The sequence below is a fragment of the Bos taurus genome, chromosome 29, assembly GCF_002263795.3.
Source record: "Bos taurus isolate L1 Dominette 01449 registration number 42190680 breed Hereford chromosome 29, ARS-UCD2.0, whole genome shotgun sequence".
Taxonomy (NCBI): Eukaryota; Metazoa; Chordata; class Mammalia; order Artiodactyla; family Bovidae; genus Bos; species Bos taurus.
In genome coordinates this window covers 42,854,581-42,871,121 of record NC_037356.1, presented here as the reverse complement: position 1 = coordinate 42,871,121, position 16,541 = coordinate 42,854,581, and the positions used below count along the sequence as shown (strand labels likewise).

The 16,541-nt window shown below is 57.1% G+C and overlaps 1 protein-coding gene across 13 annotated transcripts in view; it reads left to right on the top strand.

The window, feature by feature from the left end:
- NRXN2 (neurexin 2) overlaps nucleotides 1-16,258 on the top strand; it is a 103,837-nt gene extending 87,579 nt beyond the window's left edge. For 7 of the 13 annotated variants that reach the window (XM_059882986.1, XM_024987250.2, XM_059882985.1 and 4 more), the window contains 2 exons: nucleotides 1,962-2,040; nucleotides 14,914-15,705. In XM_059882986.1, the coding sequence (XP_059738969.1) occupies nucleotides 1,962-2,040; nucleotides 14,914-15,218 (384 nt within the window). In that variant the 3' untranslated portion in view covers nucleotides 15,219-15,705. Of the gene's footprint in view, nucleotides 1-1,961; nucleotides 2,041-14,331 lie in introns of all 13 variants that reach the window. The other 6 variants (XM_015461276.3, XM_024987240.2, XM_024987248.2 and 3 more) reach the window with 2 other exon arrangements.
- The last annotated feature ends 283 nt before the right edge of the window (nucleotides 16,259-16,541 follow it).

Here is a 16,541-nt window from a genome sequence, read left to right as displayed (position 1 = left end):
ATGGAATGACCCCTGCTACCTGCCTAGTATTGAAGGCCATACTCGGTGTTGTGTGGGCATTGAGTGGAAGACAGAGGGAGCCAGGATGGCACCGCTCTGGGCAGGGCACAGAGACGACAGCGCTGGAGGTGTCAGCGGCTCACCTGGTGGTGGCAGCCCTTCTCCAGAAGCTGGTGGAGGCCAGGGCAGCCTCTCCTGATAGCCAGTGTCCTTGTGGTGGGACTGCCGGCCCGCTCCCGTCACAAGCCCTCTCCGTGTGACCTTGAGTAGACGCCACTGTGTAGCAGGCCTTAGTGTCCTCCGTGCCTGTGGGTCAGAGCCAGGCAGGTGCAGACAGTCCCCTGGTGCTTTACCTCCCTGCCCCCGGCCTGCCCCACCTGCTATACCCTCCCCGGGTCAGGTTTGAGTTTATCTCCTCTTGCACCCAGGGGAGCACCCGAGGGGGCTGTATCTGAGAATGAGGCTCTGCTGGGACAGGAGAGTCCTGACTTTCCTGGTGGCCAAAGCTGATTGAGCGTATGTGACTCACCAAGGCAGCCCAGGTGCAGCTGAGTTTTCTAGCTGTTGCTGTGGCCTGAGGGTGGGGGCTCGCATCTGGCACACTGGATCTTGCTTAGGGACCTTGCTCCCTGCCCAAGCCACTCCTGTTCCCCATCGCCCATGGCTGCGGGCCTCTGGGCCTGGCGGGACCTCTGTCATCCTGGGTGAGGGAGGGTCTGGGTCAGTCACGGGGACAGATCCTACCTCCACCACCAGCCTGCCTTCCGTTTCTGTAAATGAGGGCTGGGCTCTCTGAGCTCCCATACCCTCATCCCTGTCAGTCTGTGCGGGAGGGGCCTGGATCTGGCTGACAGCCTTGTCCAGGGAAGAGAGTCAAGCCTGAACCCCTTTCCCTTCTGCCTTTAGAGCCAAGAAAATTGAGGGGACCTGAATGCTGGGCCTTACCCCAGGAAGCTGGGAGCCCTGGGAAAAAGGCGTGGCTCTGGCCAAGTTTGGGCACTGGCCATGCTCAATGCCTGATGGCAAGAAGGGCATCCAGTCTCAGTGTGAGGTGATGGGCAGACCGTCTAGGCAGGAGAGAGGGGTGGGGCTCTAGGGGTCACAGCTGTGTGGTGGAGCCTGCAGGCCGGCGGAGAAGCAGAAGTAGTCTTCCAGTCCCCACCTTGTCCTTTGGTGAGGGCTGCAGAGTCCTGAGATCAGGGGGTGGGGAAGAAGCGGGATGTGACCAGTTCACCCCTTACCCAGCCCAGACTCCTCCCATCCTTGGCCTTCGGCCTGGCCTTCTGCCTCCACCCGAAGTCTTTAATTTCCTTCCTGCTTGGAGTCTGGGTTTCCCTCCTTGGGTTTCTTCCCTGTCACCCCCTGTGTGTCCCCCCTCCCCTTACACTCACTCATCTTGGGGATTCTCTTTCTTTGCAATCAGGAGGAGAGAAAATGCTGACAAAGTCGACTCCTGTTGTCATGGCAACCACAGCCCTAATTATTGTGTGCAGCCTGGTTCCCGGGCTCCAGGAAGGGGGTTGAAAGAGAGATGAGAATGGTGGGGTGGTGAGGCTGGAACTGAGAAACCCCCCAGGTCCTGCTCTGCCCGTGCCAGCCTCCAGAGGCCCCCGTGCCTCACCTCCCTGCTGCCCCTGGACCCCCTTGCTCTGGTCTGGCAGTCACAGGTCTGGCTTGAGTCCCCCCAGCTTCCCAGAAATAAAAGGCACAACATGTGCTGTTTCATTGATCCCCAGGAGCACGGGAGCTGCTGCAGGACAGGGCTGTTCAGTCTCACTTTGCATGGGGAGGTGGAGGCCCCTGGGTCACCCAGCAAACTATGAGAGAGCTGGGGTGTAGACCAGGTGTCTCTGCCCAGGGCCCACCCCCAATCCTGTCCCACAACTCAGGAGGTGGCTGTGGGGCCTGCTGACCTGCCCTGGAATCCTCCTCTTTCCCCCCACCCTCCTCTTGCCCCCCAGAACACAGATGACCTCCTGGTGGCCTCGGCTGAGTGCCCGAGTGATGACGAGGACCTGGAGGAGTGTGAACCCAGTACTGGTGAGTGCCTTTCCCCCCTCCCCTGCCCCGGGCCCACTGTGACGCTGAGGGGAGGGGGGCGACTGTCCTGCCCCCAGCCCAAGCCCCTCAGAGGCCTTTGCCAGGCCTTAACTTTTCCTGATAGCTTCCTCTCCCTGCCACTGCCACCAGGCCCCATGGGTACTCCCTGGTGAGGCAGTTTTTGGCCTTTTGGTGCCCCAGCCCTCAGAGGTAGTGTAGTGAGGTCCTTAGCTTGGGGTCTTAAGATTGAAGGCCAAGGGATGCCAGGAGGGAAAGAGGGAGAATTTACCCTAGAAAGAAGAGTAACTTCAGGTCCCATGAGTCCTTGTGGGGTGTTGGGGGATGGAGTATGGGGATGGGGAATGCAGGCCTAGGAACTAAAATTCCCATCAGCTCTTGGGTTCAGAACTGCAATTCCCATCAGTCCTTGAGGTCTAGGGTTCTCTTGGTCACTAAAAGAGGAGGTCTCTGCTGGCTCCTGCACCCTCCTCACTCCCAGTCTCAAGGAGGTGGCCAGACAATCCCGGGGCTCCCTGGCCAAGCTGGGGCAGTTAGGTGGGAGGTGCCCCAGCCAGGCATTAGGTCCCCAGGGAGATTGGGCCTGGGGAGCTGCTCTGGGAGGAGAGCAGAGCTGGGAGGGAAGGCTTCCTGGAGGAGGCATTCCAGGCCTCTGCTTTATGCTTCTAGCTGGAGAGAAGGGTGCAGCCCCACAGAGAGAGATCAGATTGGCAAAGCAGGGGTGGGCTTGGGTGCCAGCTGAGAAGTGTGGGGTGTGGAGCAGCACAGTGGGTGCACATGTGCAGGTGGGTGGCAGCTGGGAGGAGCTGAGGCCGGCAGCGGGAATGGAAGGAGACTGAATGTGGTCACGTTTCCCCTGGGAGCACATGGGCCTTGGTGGTGGCCTGGTTGAGCCCCCGGGGGCTTCATCTCTTGCTTGGGTTTTGCAGAGACTTCTCCCCATTACTTTGCAATGCTTGATGGCTGGGCTGTTGGTACTGGAAGCTGGAGGTTGGGGCAGGTGCCTGCAGGGTTGGGGTTGGGGGAGGGGGTGAAGGGGTCATCTGAGGTGGGTAGTGTGACCTGGGCAGAGCCTGTGAATCTGGCCTGGGGGAGAGCCTGGGGGGTCTGCCAGCCACAGGAGAGCCACTCAAACTGAGGGTGGGCTGCAGCAGGCATGGAAGAAGACTGAATGTGGCCATTCAATGGAAGGAGTGGGGGCAGAGCCAGAAGACCCTGGAGCCTTGGGGCAGAGACCAAGGGTGAGGGATTTCTGGGGCGCAGCCCACCAGGCCCAGAGGCTGATGCCTGACCGCCCTGTGTCCCTCAGTAGGCTAGAGTGAGGGGTTTGTTCTGGCAGTCTTGGGCCCTGAGGGACTTCGGGAAGCCTCTGGTTACTGGGCTGGAAAGGCCTTCACACCCATAGCCAGAACAGTGCTTTCTGGACAGATGCCCTCCACTATGGGAAGCTCTGCTTTGGGGGGCTCCCCCGTCTCTCTACTGATCTTGGCTCAGGGATGCACCCTCACACCCACTGTTGCTTTGGGAAGCTTTGGGACTCTGGCACCTTTGACATAGCACCCTCCTCGCACCCCGCTTTTCCCCAGACTAGTCACTGAAGGGGTTTCCTGTAGGTGGACACAGAACTTCCCACTCAGGCCTGCAGGAGGGGCTGTGCTGCAGGGTCCCATGGGAGCCCTGGGATGGGACTCTGGGGAAAAGGCTGTGTGGTCACAAGAAAAAGGCACTGCTTGGCCCCACCACACGTTTGCACACTTGGGGATGTGAACTGCCGGGGCGAGTGGAGAAGTCTCTGGTTTCCCTGGGCCCTGCAGATGGCCATCCTACAGCAACAGACAGGGCCATCCCGGGGCCATGCACTGTCCACTGAGGCTCGGGCCTCCCAACCCCACCCAGGATCTCGTCAGGGGCCTGGCTGTGACGCTGAGTGTGTGTGCAGGTGGCTGGGCGCTTTTAGGCTGTGTTGGGACCAGGGATTGAGGCAGAGCTGAGTGGGCAGGTCAGTTGCCTTCCCTGCATCAAAGGGTCAAGTCTGTGAGGGGACTATGGAGGGCGGAGGAGGAATGGAGGCTGGGGGATGAGGAGAGTCTGGTGGGCCAGCCTTTAAAAATAAGAGGGCCGGTGGGCAGAGGGCATGCTGAGCATCCAGAGAAAACCCACGGAACCCATCTTGAGATGTGCATCGCATGTGTTTGCACCTCCACATTCACGCTGCTCTGAAATGTTTAAATTGGATTTTCATCTCGATAGGAGGCCACGTGGCACAGCCTAGCTTCCAGGAAGGCTGGGAGGCATGGCCCTGCTGTGCTCACAGGAGGAAGCAAAAACAGATTTGGTGACCAGCTAGCCATTTATCTGCCACAGTCTGGGCTTTGGGTCACAAATGATGCATTCCACTTTCTCCCGCCCACTGAACACACCCACCCACCCCCAAGGGGGACACCCAAAGCCCCCCTCCCTGCAACTTGATTAGAACAGTCTTCTCAGAGGGGAGTATGTCTGCAAGATGGACCCTCTCCATAGGGTTCAGACTTAGCTCCTGGGTACCCATATGTGGTCTGGATACCCATTAACTAAAAGGATAATTGATCTCATTGACCACACACCCATAACACCAGAGACAACCACCACCATAAAACCCTGCATCCAAAGGAAAGGATGGAGGGCACACAGCAGCTTGTAGCTCCTAGTATTGGGAGATCCAGCCAGCAGCATGTCTAGACCATGACACCTCCCACCTGGAGGGGGAGGGGCTCGGGCCAGAACCCCTTTTGTTCTTCAGCAGACACCAGGCCTCCTTGGTCTCCAAGGTCAGTGTCAGAGATGGAAGCAGCCTGGCTAGAGACAGCAGCTACTCAGGGGCTGGCCCCAGGCTCTTTGCACCTCTCTCACCTGCCGGATCCTCCTCCCTGGGCTCCAGGTGTGAAGCCTCAGGTCATCTCTGATATGTTCCTCACCTTCTATCGACTTGGGCCCCTCCACAGAGCCCAGACCCCATTCTCCCTCCCCAGGCACCCCAGCTTGGAGAACCCATCATCTGACAGTCACTTTAGTGAGGGTGCCGCCCAGCCAAAGAAGGGCGTTGTGTTGATGGACGCAGTGTTCAGATTCTTTCTAGGGGGAGTGCCTTTAGGAAACCATGTCCTGCATAGCAGGCACTGTGACCCAACACGCCCCGCTGTCTTAGCCGGCCTGACCCACACCCTGTGTTATGGGCCTGGCCTGTAGGGATCTCGCCCCTGAGACGCACAGAAGCGCATGCACAGGCTCAGACCCACAGAGGGACCCAGCTACATGCACACATGTGTCTGACCAGAGGCATGCCCACATCCTGGCACACACATTTATAGACCTACTTGCAAGCTCATTCATGTCCACTTCCACAGGTCCACATATGTTCAAGCCTAAAGGGCACATGCCATTTGTGCCCAGGCTAAAAGAGGCATGCATGTGCTTAGATCTAAACGGACGTGCTTGTATTCAGAGCGCCAGAAGTCTGGCACACACAGACAACCCCCCACAGATGTACACAGTTTCACAGAAGCACACACATGTGTTCAGAGCCCCAGTCCTGCATGTGTGTGCTTAGGGCTCCACACCTAGATGCGGGTTCATAGGTGTCTGCCTGCTCAGACCCACAGCTTTCACACTCACACATGAGCCCAACTGCACGAGGGTGCCATGCAGCATGTCTTTAACCCACAAAGGCAGCCGTGGGTGCTCAGAGCTGCACATCCATGCACTCACAGCCCCACTGAAGTGTGCATGTGCATATCTATTGAGGGGTAGACCAGATGTTCAGAATCACATGCACGTGCTCAGAAGCTTGCATATTTTAGGTATTCATGAGACATATGCCCATGTGCTCAGACCCTTAAGGCCCATGCGTATACGAATCTGAGACTCTCAGAATTCCACATCCACACTCAGCTCGTAGAGGCACACCCACGTATACAAATCCACCTGTGTCACAGACATGTTCACTCATGTGCTCAGGTCACAGAATCCTCTGTGTGAGCTCTGACTTGCAGATGTTCACAGATGTGTGTGTGCGTGTTCTGAGTAGGCACACACACCACGTGAGCAAACTTTCTGAGGTGCAGGTGCACGTGTGCACACACAGGCATGTGAATTCAGGGATGTCCATGTCTGCCCCAGGCTCACAGAGGTGCATGAGTGTCACAGCTCCACACATGCAAACACTCAGGCTCAGCCTGTCACTTGCACATCTGTTCACGATCACTAAGATGCACACATCCTCAAAGGCATGTCCTCGTGTACCGCGTGTGTGCTCATTTGAGACCCCTGAACGTGTGTGTGTGCACATCCTCAGGCAAGCTGTGTGTGCACAGACCCAGGGGTTCACGCACAGACACACGTTTCTCCAGCCCCACAGACCTGCACCCCTCCCCCACCACCCGGGAGAGGAGCTCCTCAAGGCCCATCTCAGCTCATTCTCACCTGCGGGCCCTTGAGCTCGGACACACACGTGCTCAGAGCCCTCAAGGCATGCGTATGCGTACTCAGTCCCACAGTGGTGTACACACACGTGCACACACAGAGTCAGGTCAACACTGACCCACGTGGGCGCTCACAGCTGCTCATACACTCACTCATACACTCAGAGATACACACGCAGCTACACACAGAAGGACACCTACATATCCGTGGACCCTCTGGCCAGTCACACATCTTCAGACGCAGTACAATGCCTGGCTTCCTGTTCACCGTGTGAGCACACAGACCACAGGGACCCGCATATACATGTGTACTCGGCTTCACATAAACCCCCACGTTCAGACCCAGAGAAGCCGCCTCATGCACGTAGCCCACATATGTGCATCCCTTCCAAGGCTCTGCTCCCGTGCATGTGCACACGAGGCCTCAGAGGCGTACACATGCTCAGTTCCACAGGCATTGACCCATTTGCTCAGACCCACACATCTAGCTCAGAATCAGAGGCACAGATGTGTTCAGATTCTAGCCTGTCTTAAGATAACGCTAGTTGTTACAACAAACAAGCTCTCAACACCAGGGTTTAAACACACAGAAATTGACTTCTCCTTCGCGTAAACACTGTTCCTGATGGGTGAGCAGCTGTTTTCCAAGCGCTGATTCAGAGTCAGTCTCGGTCCACCTTGAAGTTGCACCGTGACTTCCCTAGTTGTGGTGGAAGGGGATGAATGGGGAGAGGCACAAGGGGAGGGTTTATGGGCCAGGCTTGGGAAGGAGAGGGGCGCGTGGGTCCTGCTGATGCTGCCCACCAGAGCACCGTCCCCGTGGCACAGCCTAGCTTCCAGGAAGGCTGGGAGGCATGGCCCTGCTGTGCTCACAGGAGGAAGCAAAAACAGATTTGGTGACCAGCTAGCCATTTATCTGCCACAGTCTGGGCTTTGGGTCACAAATGATGCATTCCACTTTCTCCCGCCCACTGAACACACCCACCCACCCCCAAGGGGGACACCCAAAGCCCCCCTCCCTGCAACTTGATTAGAACAGTCTTCTCAGAGGGGAGTATGTCTGCAAGATGGACCCTCTCCATAGGGTTCAGACTTAGCTCCTGGGTACCCATATGTGGTCTGGATACCCATTAACTAAAAGGATAATTGATCTCATTGACCACACACCCATAACACCAGAGACAACCACCACCATAAAACCCTGCATCCAAAGGAAAGGATGGAGGGCACACAGCAGCTTGTAGCTCCTAGTATTGGGAGATCCAGCCAGCAGGCAGCTCGAGGCTCTGCCCTCAGGGGTGGGGATGTTACCCCTGATACCATGTTCTGCTGTCTGGAGGAACTTTCCTCTCCTTTGTCTGGAGCCCCGGTGCTGCCCTCTGGCAGGTCCCTCCCAGTCCTTTATCCTTCATGGCCATCTCTGGGTGGGTGTTGCGAAAGCATCCTCCTTGGAGGCCCCACAGCCTTGACAGTCCACTTCCTGTGCATATTTGGGGGCCCAAAGGTGGTTTTGAGGCTCAGTCAATGGACCCACACTCAGACTTCTCTCCTAGGCATCATTCTCAAGCCTGTTTATCTCCTTGTTTCTCTGTCTTCTCTCTTAATTTAGCGGTGACTATCTTGAGGGCATTGGGAACAATTGGTGGGGAACCGCATCCTTAGTCTGATCCTAGAAGCCAGGCTGAACCCTGTTATTCAAGCGGAAGTGTCACTGGGCCACTGTTCCTGAAAGCCGTCTCCAGTCTTCTCTCTTAAGATTTGGGGTTGGGGGGCAGCGGCTCTTCTGACATTTGCAGGCCTCATATTCTGGGCTCTCTCTGGTCCCTTCATCTCTGTCGCGAACCCACCAGTTCTTGTCTAACGATGTCTCTTTTTTGTAACATGTTACTGAATGCAGGAGGTGAAAGCCGGCCCTGCCATCCTGACTTTCTGAGCACTTTTCCTTAGTGCCTCAGGCTCAGCAGGCACAGGCGTGTCCTAATCCAAGATGCCAGCTGTCCTGCGGCTGCGTTATGTGGTCCTGCATCTTTCCAGCCTCCAAATCCATCTCCTTGGATTGTTACCTGAGGGCCACAGGTTTTTGTTAATGTGACACCCACTTGGGGCTGTGTCTGTACTAGTGAAGGTAATGTGTGTTTCTGTAACATATAATCCCTGAATCTGAGTGGGTCCTTTAAGGGAAGTTTCTCACTCAGGGGAAGCCCTACCAGGGTGACTAGCAGGAGTGCTCGGGGAACCCAGGGTCCTCCAACCTGTGGCTCCTCCATTTCAACACGAGGTTGGCAAGGTCACTGGAAGGAGAAAGAGTGCAAAGACTCGCATCCTGGAGTGTTTATGGGCCAGTACTAGTACTGCCCACTGTTCCCTCCTATGGCCACACCTACTTGCAAGGGATGCTGGGAAATGTAGTCTCAGTGCCCGAGGAAAGGAGGTGGTCACAGAGGCACACCGCATGTGCTCAGACCCTTGGTGGTAGGCTCGCATCTCCTCAGGAACAGATTCATGCATTCACACGGGCACACATGAGCTCAGACCACCACGTACAAACCGCGTACAAACCACGTACAGAGCACAGACTCACTCACATGCTCGAATGTCCGCTAAGACTCGCTGCCATGTGGGCTCATGTGCCCAGATCCATCAAGGTTCATGTTTGCACGCACATGCACACACATGCTTAGAGACACGTGCCCAGGTGCACAGAAACAGACCCCTCAAAGGGGTGGGTGCACGTGTGTGCACACAGAATGCGCCTCACCGTCTCAGACCTTGACTCCACCTTGGCCCTTGTTTGCCCTTGCTGTGCGGGGATTTCGGATGGGGAGGGCTGGCACCCTTCAGGCCACTGCACACAGTTGCACAGATTGTTCTCTGCTGGAACAGGTGAGTAAGGGCTGAAATCTCGCCAGTGCTCTGCTTGCCAAGCCGTGTGTCCTGAACCCTGGAGCGGGGCTGTGTCCACCAGCAAGACAGGATGGCTTTTTCCAATTTTGCACAAAGATACAATCTGCCAAACCATGCGCCTGCAGGGCTGTGGCCACACTGAAGGGCTGCTGTTTTTCTAATCCCCATTAAATGCTGGACTAGTGGCCTTCTTAAAGTCACAGCCTGGACAGGGCACCCAGGGTTGGCGGATGAGGCCTCAGGCAACCGATTGTTTCGTCTCTCTCAGCCTCAGTTCTAGATGCTTCTTTGGGGGTAGGCAGATCTTGCTTGGGTGGGAATGGAGTTCCTGGCTAGATTTCCAGTCAAGGGCCTTCTGTGCCCTAAAAGCAGAAAGGGTCCGGCTTGCCAGGCCAGCAGCCCCCAGAGCCAGGGTTTGCTGGGCGGGGAGGGTGCTTGGGAGTGGCTTGTGATCTCCTTGGCCAGAATGGAATTCCCTTTAGTAAGGGGACTGCCATGCACTGAAATTCAGTTGAGGAGCAGAGGGTGAGTGGTATCTATGATAAATGCTCCTGTAAATATTCCCCCAATGCTGCATTTGCCTGAAATGGAGGACGGGGAAAAGGCTGTCTAGGGCCCTTATCAGACCCCCAGGGGCACCCCATCCCAGTGTGCACCCTTGGAGTAGAACTGTCCCCAGGATTCCAGGCACCATGAGTCTTCCTGAGTCCGCACCCCAGATGCCCAGTGGGAAGGGCGACCTGGGGAGCCCCCAGCTGGACTTCTGCAGTGAGGAGTCTCTGAAGGTTTCTCCCCTCCTCCAGGCCCCACTAACTCCTCACTGGGGCAAGCTTGCCTGACCCTTTCTGGACTGATGAATGACCTCAGAAAAACGCGGTACCATATTTTGAGTGTGACTTGACCGCCACAGAACCCAGGCTGGCTTAAGTGGGTGCTGGAGAAGGAAGGCAGTGTGGGGTTGCAATATTGTGTTGTCTTATGGAGAGGGTAGGGGTTGTGGGACCCAGGGGGGTCATGGTGTGGGGGATGGAGGCTTGTGTTCAGGGCCATGAGAAGGGGGCGTCAAGGGGCAAGTGTGGCAGTGCGGGGGCTGTGGGTGAGGGCAGGGCACCCTCAGGAGATGCCCTCAAGGCCTTGGACCCAGGGGAAAGCCCCAGAGGAGCTGAGGATGCAGGACCACACCCCGGAGATGGAGGCAAGAAGTGGCTGGGGTTGAAGGGCAGGGGCAAGAGGTCAATGTGACCAGGCCTGGGAGGGGTTGGAGGCAGGGATCAGGGAAGTGGGGTGCTTCACAGGGGGATCCTGGGAGCCTGTGTGCCCCGAGGACTTAAAGAACCAGTGAATTACAGCAAATGGTTGTGGGGTGGGGGACTCAGGATGGGCAGGACTTGTCTGTGATCCAAGGCCTGAGGCCCCTGAATACCCTCATCTAGTGGGGTGGGGGTGAGCAAGAGGGTAGACAGCTAGATCTGTGCCCTATTTGGCCTGATCAGCCCCCTCTGGGCTGTGATGTGTCCCCAGCATGGGTCTCCTGGTCCCATGTTGTGGGCCTGGCAATCTGCTGGAGCCCCAGCTATAGGTAGCTTGTCAAGGAGAAGCCTGTCTAGGACGAGCCTTGATCTTAAAGTCTTCAAGAACAACTGGTGGCCCAGTCTCAGACAGAAGGTAGAGGAGACTGTGGGTGAGAGCTGGGCCCATGGAGCAGCTCCTGCCAGGCTGAACTCTCAGAAGTGCCTGCTGCCTGGGGGCGCTGGGGAGGAAAGATATTCAGAAGCCAGCTGCTCGGGCCCATGAGAGGGGCTCCCAGCCCTTTGGCTCAGATACCTAGCTTGGCCTGGCTCAGAGGAAACGTCTGATGAAATTTCCTCCCTTCCCTGGTCGAAACACAGCGAGCCCCTGCTCTCTGCCAGGCCCAGTGCTGGATACTTGGGAGAGACAGATGGGCCTTGGGCCTTCCTGGCAGGGAGTCCAGACGTGTGCCTCCAGGACAGAATAGGGACATGGTGTCAGAGGCATCCAGGGCAGAGAGGAGCATCTGGAGGTCTGCCTGGAAGAGGAGGTGCTTGGTTGGATTCAAGTATGAGTGAGATATCAGGGAAGGTGCTCTGAACAGAAGGCAAAAGGTCAGGATGAGGGCAAGTGGTGTGGGCCCGCAGTGAGTACCCTAGATGTGTTCAGGGTTCATGCAGGGAAGGGAGCCTTGTCATAATTGGGCCCAGATGTCACCATTTGATGGGCTACCAGCCTCCTCCTCAGACCTAACAGCTGAGTTTGCCCCTGACCCAGGGACCAGGTTGCTGGGCTATCCTTGGTGGGTGTAGGGTTCAGGTAGGGATGGAGGACCAACTGTGTTCATCCCTAGGCTGGGAGCCAGGCCTTGGCCTCACTCTGGGCCTGGAGCCCAGTACCCTAGTGTTATAAAGCCCAGAAAATGAAAGAAACTTACCCACAGTCACATAGGAATTCATGATAGAACAGGTCTTGGCCTCCCAGGTTAAAATCGAAGCCAAGAGGTAAGCAGCCTAGCAGATTCCTGCAGGCATGGGGAGGACGAGTCAGGCCTTCTGGGGCTCCTTGTGAGACATGACCCTTCCCTGGCCTCCAAGAGCCACAGAAGAGACGGAAGAGTCCATTCAAGTAGCCTGACACTGACGCTTGGAAGTCCTGCCCACTCCAGGCCTCAGCATTCTCTTCCATGACAAGCTGGTATTGGACAGTCCCAGCCCCACAGAACATGCTTCTCTGTTCTTGGCTCAGTTTTCCAGGGTGGCTGAGCCTGTGGAAGGCCAGGTGCTCAGAGGCTTTACAATCTGGGGTGCAGGTGAGCTCCTGCCCAGGGGGAGGTTAGATCCTGGTGGGGAGAGCAGTCTGAGGAGCTTGGCGAGGCTGTGAGTTCAATAGCAAGATCTTGGCTGAGCTGGCTACTGCGACCAAGGATGGCTCTGCCAGATTGCTGGAGCTTGTGATCCAGAGGATCAACAGAGGTGTTTGAACAGCAGGGTAGAGACCAGAGCACTTTGGGTAGGGGGAGGAGGAGAAGAGGTGCCAAGACATGGTGGTGGCACATGGCTGGCCTGGCAGCATGGGACAGAGGGATCTGCCAATGGAGTCCTGAGAAGCTTCCCTTAGTCGGGGTGGGAGGCTTGTGGTGTGATCTGTATAGATCAAATGCTGCAGAGAGATCAGAGATAAGCACTCAGATAGGGGGCATGGCTTGAGCTGAGCTGGAAGGAGTACTAGAAGAGAAACCTACCACCCCCACCAGACCCAGAGCTGCCTCTCCAAGAGGAGGGAGTGCTTCCACCAGCCCCCTAGACGGGGCTCAGCTCCCTTGGGCCCCAGACCAGTGGGTTGCAGTGTTTTGGTTTGAGAGGGGTTGTCCAGGGGGCTGATGGGTGTTGTAGTTGTTGACCCAGGGGCTGATGGGAATTGTGGTCCACACCCCTGTAAGGGCTAATGAGATTTGTAGTTCTCACTCTTCAGGGCTGATGGGAATTGCAGTTTCTACCCAGGGGACCCCAGCTATCAGACCTAGGCTCCCAACCCCGAGGCCCTCCCCCGTAGTTCTCCTGGGCCCTATATTAGTGAGTACCTCCTTCCCAGATGGCTGTGTATGTATTTTCTTTTCTTTTTTTGCTTTCTTCTTCTTTCCGTTGTTTTATTATTGTTTTAACAATAATAAGAAGGCCAGAGGCAGTCAAGCCCTGGCCAGGTCCTGGCGGCCCATGGGGGTTCTGGGGAGGGGGAGGGGGGAAGTCAGTGGGGGTCAGAGGTGGAGGGTGAAGAAAGAGAAAGTTGGGGATTTAGGTTAGCTCGAGAATCATGTGTTCCTGCCCAGTTCCTTCACTCACTCCCGTCTCTCCTCACCTCCCTAACTCCACATGGCTTCTCACTACCACTCCCAAGTCCTGTGGATAGGACCTCCTCCGGTGTGTCTGTGACTCCCTGCCACTCCTCATCCCGTCCCACGTTCAATTTCTCCTCTCCCCGTGGCCAACTTGCAATTAGCTCTCAAAGCCCCTTCCCACGACCATCCCCTCCCAAGTCCTCTAACCTCTGAGGCTATTCCTACACCTCTGCCTGTCTTGTACCTCCTCCCAAGCCCCCTTCCCTCTGCTCCCTCCCTCCCTCCGACACCGTGGACACCGAGTTATGGTAACATTCCTCAATGCCAGCCTTCACTGTGCACATTTCAGTTTTGTGTTTAATGAGGGGGAGAGGGCACAAGTGAGGGAGGAGAGTACTCTGGAGGAAGCTAGTTGTTCAGGGAAAGAAGAGTGAGGGAGGGAGATACCAAACAGATAGACAGGAAACGTTGTACGGAAAAGTTGTTTTTTCTTATTTTTTCCGGGAGAACCCGCTTACACAGCTCTGTTTGTAATTTTTTTCTTCATGCTAAAATCACACGGCCTATTTGTTGATGTAAGTTGCCTGAATTCCGTGGTATGCTATCTTCTTTTTTAAAAACAAAAGCAAAAAAAAAAAAAGCAAAAAAAGAGAAAAATCTAGAAAAAGCCCTAAAAGATATTGTTGTTAGGTTTGTTTAAATGCTGCTCTTGTATCTGTTTTTAAAACCTTAAACCAGTAGAGTTTTTTTGTTTTGTTTTTTTCCATTTCTTTTCTATTTCCTTTCCTTTCTGTTCCTTTTGGTTTCTTAAGACAAACAAAAAACCAAAACCCAGAGAGCCACAGAGCCCGTGCGTGGGGTGCCCAGAGCATCCGAGCCGCTGCCCGCTTAAAGCGCAGGGCTCCGGCCGGCTGGCGGTCGGGCCCAGCCCGCTCTAGTCTCCGCCAAAGCCAATTGGAACCGATTTGGGTGTGTGAGGCTGTTATTTCTCTCTCTGTGCCGGCCGCCTGCGCCCCGGCCCTCGCTGACGCCCTGTCTTTTCTCTTCTCTCTCTTGTTCTAGGAGGAGAGTTAATATTGCCCATAATCACGGAGGACTCCTTAGACCCCCCTCCCGTGGCCACTCGATCCCCCTTCGTGCCCCCACCCCCCACCTTCTACCCCTTCCTCACCGGCGTGGGTGCCACCCAAGACACCCTGCCCCCGCCCGCGGCCCGCCGCCCGCCCGCCGGGGGCCCCTGCCAGGCCGAGCAGGACGACAGCGACTGCGAGGAACCTATCGAGGCCTCGGGCTTTGCCTCCGGGGAGGTCTTTGACTCCAGCCTCCCCCCCACGGACGACGAGGACTTTTACACCACCTTTCCCCTGGTCACGGACCGCACTACCCTCCTGTCCCCGCGCAAGCCCGCTCCCCGGCCCAACCTCAGGACAGATGGGGCGACGGGCGCTCCTGGGGTGCTGCTCGCCCCCTCCGCCCCGGCTCCCAACCTGCCAGCGGGCAAAATGAACCACCGAGACCCGCTGCAGCCCCTGCTGGAAAACCCACCCCTGGGGCCCGGGGCCCCCACGTCCTTCGAGCCGCGGAGGCCCCCTCCCCTGCGCCCCGGCGTGACCTCCGCTCCCGGCTTCCCCCATCTGCCCACAGCCAACCCCACCGGGCCTGGGGAGCGGGGCCCACCGGGCGCGGTGGAGGTGATCCGGGAGTCCAGCAGCACCACGGGCATGGTGGTGGGCATCGTGGCGGCCGCGGCGCTCTGCATCCTCATCCTCCTCTATGCCATGTACAAGTACCGCAACCGCGACGAGGGCTCCTACCAGGTGGACCAGAGCCGGAACTACATCAGTAACTCGGCCCAGAGCAACGGGGCGGTGGTGAAAGAGAAGGCCCCGGCCGCCCCCAAGACGCCCAGCAAGGCCAAGAAGAACAAAGACAAGGAGTATTACGTCTGAGCCCCCGGCACCGCGCCCCACTGCCAGCTGCCCCTCCCGGGAGAGCCCGGGAGGAGGGTGCGGCCCTCTCCCTGCCGGGGCCCTGGGGACCCACTCCCTGGCTGCCTCAGACTTCTCTCACGAAGAGGAAACGCAAAAAAAGAAAAAGGAAAGGAAAACCCCGTGCTCGTCCCCTTCCTCCTGCCGGCTGTCCGGCGCGGAGTTATCGTCCGTCCTGGGGCTGTCTGTCCCTCTCAGCTCTGCGCCCGCCGGGCAGGGCACGTGCTCACAGCCCTGGGTTGATTTATTTTTTTAAGGGGGGTAGTTTTATTTTGGTGGGGTTGGGCGGGAAGGAAGGCTGGGGGTTTTGTACAGTGTCCGCTACTCGTCCTGTTCATTTCCCTCCATTTTTCTTCTTGCTCCCTCTGTTCCTCCTGCCTTCCTTCTCTCCCCGAGCCCTTCAGTCCCCACCCCAGGCTTGCTGTGTCTCTCAGTCCCCACCCTCCTTCCCCACTTCTCCTTTGTGTGTGTCAGGTTTCTCCCTTCCTTTCCTCCCTTTGGGTTTCCAGAGTCGGTGGGAGAAGGGCGGGAGGGTGGGCGGAGCGGCCCATAGAGGGGCGGGGCGGGGCCGGGGCCTGGGTGGCCTCTAGATTCCCTGGCTCCGCCCACCAGGAGGAGGGGCCTGCCTGGTGCCCCGCCCCGGGAAGGGGCTCGGGCCTGGGAAGGCTTGCTCTGTTGTGTGCCGCCGGGCGACGTGCATTGATGGGGAAGCTGCTGGAGGAGCAGGGTGGGGGGCGGGTGGGAGGGGAAAGGCAAATGCAGATATATATTGAAGACAAATAATCTAGATATCGCGAGCAGCAGCACCCGTTGGGCGCGGGCAGCAGGGAAGAGGGGGAGCCAGGCATAGCCCGCGGACTGCTGGGGTCACTTCTCTGCCCACAGGCTCCCTGCTCCCCCAGTTTTTTTTCTCTCTTTGTTAACAAATGTGTCTGAGTCTTGGAAAACACCCCAACCCCGGAAATGTGTGGGAAAAGAAAACAAAACTTTCCAAATCCAACGGTCCTGTGCAGTTTGTTCGGGTTGGGTGCTGTTGGGACACTGGTCTCAGCTCTGGGCTGGGATCTGGGCCCAGACTGGAGCCCATGAGAGCTGGTAAGTAGCGCCCAAAGGTTTGAGTTGAGCATGACTTTGAGCTCCTTGAGGCGGCTTGTCTTTGTCTCACCCTCACGTCCCAACAGGTTGGGGACAGAGGCAGGGGACAGCCCCCAGCCCTGAAAGCGATGACTGGTCTCTGGCCCCACTGGCCACGGACCTTAGTTTCTCTCAGTGCCTGTGTGTGTG